This window comes from Cariama cristata, unplaced genomic scaffold (assembly GCF_000690535.1).
Source record: "Cariama cristata isolate BGI_N322 unplaced genomic scaffold, ASM69053v1 scaffold12572, whole genome shotgun sequence".
NCBI classification, from domain to species: domain Eukaryota; kingdom Metazoa; phylum Chordata; class Aves; order Cariamiformes; family Cariamidae; genus Cariama; species Cariama cristata.
The window spans coordinates 33,159-36,724 of NW_009605536.1; the positions used below are offsets into that span (position 1 = coordinate 33,159).

The 3,566-nt window shown below is 42.8% G+C and overlaps 1 protein-coding gene across 1 annotated transcript in view; it reads right to left on the reverse strand.

Moving 5' to 3' along the window:
• Positions 1-2,813: 2,813 nt before the first annotated feature.
• DNAAF1 (dynein, axonemal, assembly factor 1) overlaps positions 2,814-3,566 on the reverse strand; it is a 13,909-nt gene continuing 13,156 nt past the window's right edge. The window contains exons 12-13 of the mRNA XM_009695998.1: positions 3,202-3,564; positions 2,814-2,951 (exon numbers count right to left, since the gene is read on the reverse strand). Coding sequence (XP_009694300.1) covers positions 2,814-2,951; positions 3,202-3,564 — 501 coding nt within the window. The remainder of the gene's footprint in view (positions 2,952-3,201; positions 3,565-3,566) is intronic.

Genomic DNA, 3,566 nt, shown 5'->3' on the forward strand with positions numbered 1-3,566 from the left:
TATGAAGCCTATCCCATGCTTGAAGTTAGACGTACGCTTCAGTGTCTTACCGGATTGTCTAGTTGGTGTTGAGAAATGAACCATCCCTAGGAGAGCTACTTGCAAGTAGACAGAGGTGCAGCTCAACCAAGAGGGGTGCCTGAGGCCGTGCCAGGCAGCAGCACAGTTTCGGGTGCCAGGCGGCAGACTGCGCTTACGGTGAGCAGCCCCTCGGGGTGGCTCTTGGGTTTTTCTTTAGGCTTTTTGCTCTGCTATAAATGCAAGATTGGAGCTTGATGGTGAGAGAGGAACCTCCAGGAACCAGTGTTTGAGAGCCACTCCTGTGAAGAAGCAAGCTTGTGTTCCTTGGCTTTTTACATTGTTAATTTTACTTGAAGGTGATGTGCTGAGACTGCATTTTTGCACTATGCTGTACATTTGTAAAGTTTTACAGAAAACACTAATTAAACATGTTTCCTTTTTCTCATTTAGTCCTGCTCTGGCATTTCCCTCACTACTTTCGCCTACCCCTTACTCCTTTCCTCCTTCCCTCCTCCTCACCCGTAAGGGAAAATACCTTCCAGGAATTCAGGACATTCTCCTGTGAGATAATGTAAGGCCCACGGATGGGTTCTGATCATCTGTGCGAAAAACCAGGAGCTGGAGAAGTCTAGCCTGTAAAATGTGGCCAGGTGAACACAGCTCAGAAAGCAGCCAAATTCTTCAAACTAAAATGCTAGTCAGGGTGAGTGTATCTGGTAAAATCAGGACTCTATAGTTCTTAAAATTACTTGCATTTTTTTATCCTTTTATCCTTTTTTTTTTTCTTCCTCTTGCTTTCAGTGATAATAGAGCTCAAATTCTTGGAATTCCTTTTTAAAATCTCTTGTTTACAAACATTTTTTCTTTTTTTAAGTGTGATGTGATAATATGGCCCTTCCTGTTTCTTTGCTCTTAATGTTAGTAAGAGAATACCAGGACAGGCAGTAAAACACAGCACAGAAAATGCAGAACCCGAGGCCCTTGGCGTAGTCCTTACCCAGCTCTGTGTCAGAAAAGGGACACGGGTATTTTTGAGCACCGAGGTCACGGATGTTGTTGGTAGCACTTGCAGCTTTTTGAAGAGACGGTTCCTGGCAAGATGCTTTTGGATAACCCTGGTTCATTCTCCTGCCCTGTCCTGGAAACCATGGATTTTACCAGTGTGTTTTCACTCATGGAAGGTGGAAAATGGCTGAAGTGCAAAGAAAAATGTGTTGTCTTCCCTGAGGACTCTTACAATTATTTTGTGTTATGGTTAGGACCAGTTCTCTTACCACCAGGTGACACCTAAGCCTGGCTAATTGGAAATACCCCTTTTCAACAAGCTCATAGTAATATTTTTTTTTCTTTAAAATGACCTGTTTTCTATTTCTTACAAATTGTTATAGAAATATGAAATATATAGAAATGTGAAATATATAGAAATATGAAAACAAGACATCCACCTCAACTTGGGTATGGCTTAATGAAGCGAGGTCACTTAAAGCCTAGCTTATTCCTGATGTTGTGATTGTCCGTCACGTCGTAAAAACAATGTCAGCCCTTGAAGATGAGGCCAACTCTTTTCTGTTGTAGTTCAACAGTGTACAATTATTTTTTTAACTGACCAGCACAGCTGCTTCTGTGTTCGGAAGATGAGAGCCATTAACGCCTCAGCAGAGTTGGCCAAGAGTTGTCCATTTCCCCCAGCTCTTTTTTTTGCGGTGTCGCAGAGGAAGCGTTGCTCTCAAGCAGTCTCTGCTTCCTTGAACGTTATTCTCCAGCTCAGAAAGGGGAGAAGGAGAAAAAAGAAAGGGAAGAGGAGAGAACCCAGCTGAGGCATCGCTGCTGTTATCTTCCATTTCACTCTGGCACAAGACTACCACCGTGATGTAAAAGAGAAGCTAATGAAAGAATAATTCCTTGCATTGGCTTTTTACACCAAAGCTGTCTTTCTGCCGCTACTGACTGGCTGCTTATTTTTCTGTTATATTCAAAATCCAGAGCCTGAGACACATCTCACAACGAAAAACAATGAAAATGGCAGGTATTAGTATATGCTTCATCACAGATTGCCCTAAAAGGCAGAACCAGATTTTTCCATGCATGGATGTTATTTCTGCATCTGTTTTTGCATGAACAATCGTAATGTCTATGAATATGAGATCTGTAAAACACCGTGTTAAGAAGCAATCTCCATTTGTCAGTGAGTTCAATGAAGTCCATCTGGTGCGACATACACTGCTAAGGAGGTGATACAAGTTACAACGTGTGTAGCTACAAGCAGAATCTTTATTTAGTTCAAATGACAGAAACGTTACATTTTGCATTGGAAACTAGGTATGTAACAAAACCCTACAGTACAAACACTTCACTAAGTAATTTTGAGAAGGAGGCAAGGGAAAAAATGATGTGGGAGAGCAGAATTTAACCTTAAACCAGTAATGCCCTCACTTTTAAAGTCATGGAGGCTGCCAGCTGCCCTGGAGAGCTCGGAGCAGAGAGCTCTCCCGCAGTGTCAGCAGTGGGAACACGGGGGGCTTGCTGCCTGCGAGTTACAGAGGATGGGGGGCTCTGGGAACGCCGACACAACCAAACGTTGTGGCCTGAGGTCAGACGCTGGAGGCTGCAGCAGTCTCTGACTGACTGCAACACCAAGTCCTCCTGTTGAAGGCGGTGGTTTGGTCTATCCCAGTAAGCATTGGGTTGGTTTTAACCGACGGTCACATTGCTGAGCTCTGCATTTTGAGAATAACCATGTGCAGTCAGCCAGCGCTGTGCTCCAGATTTGGTCTGGGTTTTTTTCACAGTGATTAATCTGATCCATTCTCACCATCATCTTGTGCTTTGTGAGGACATCCTTCGTCCTCAGCCAGGCACTGTCCTTCGCCATCACTGCCAGCCCCTGTTAAAAGCATGAAGGCAAAAGGCAAATGAAACTCACGGGTGGTCTTTAACACTGGAAAAAGAAATGTAGAGACCAGTTTTGTTAAACTATTTAAATAAAACTCAGCAAGAAATCCCATGTAGAAAAAACCAACATTTTTAATTCCTAATTTATTAGGATTCCCACATAAATAAAAGGAAGAAGTGATTGTTAACTAGCAGTGGATGGAAAATTTTTTCACCATGAGCTGAACAAATCCTTACTTTTAGTGTGCATGTGCCACCCATCTTTTTTTCTGTCATTAATTATGTCACTGTAATCTTACCATCCTCTTCCTGTGGGCTCGGGTCATCTGGTCGATTGGAGGCCGGTGACAATAGCAGCTTACCCTTGGGCTCAGCGATAACCTCTTGTATCAAGGGTTTCGAGGGGGTTGCTTGTTTATCTTTGATCTTCCGGTGTCTTTCTGAATTAGCAGGCTCTGTAAAGAAGCTCTCAACAAGGGGTCTTAAGTGCTTCTTTTCATGCTCTCTCTGTGTCTTACACACATTTGAAAAAATAGCTGTTGGAACTTCTTCTCCCACTGAATTCTCAAACACAGTTTTATTGTTTTCCTCTAATGCAGAATCAGTTTCCTCTGTCATTTCAGAAATTATTTCAATCTTTGGGTGATATTCCT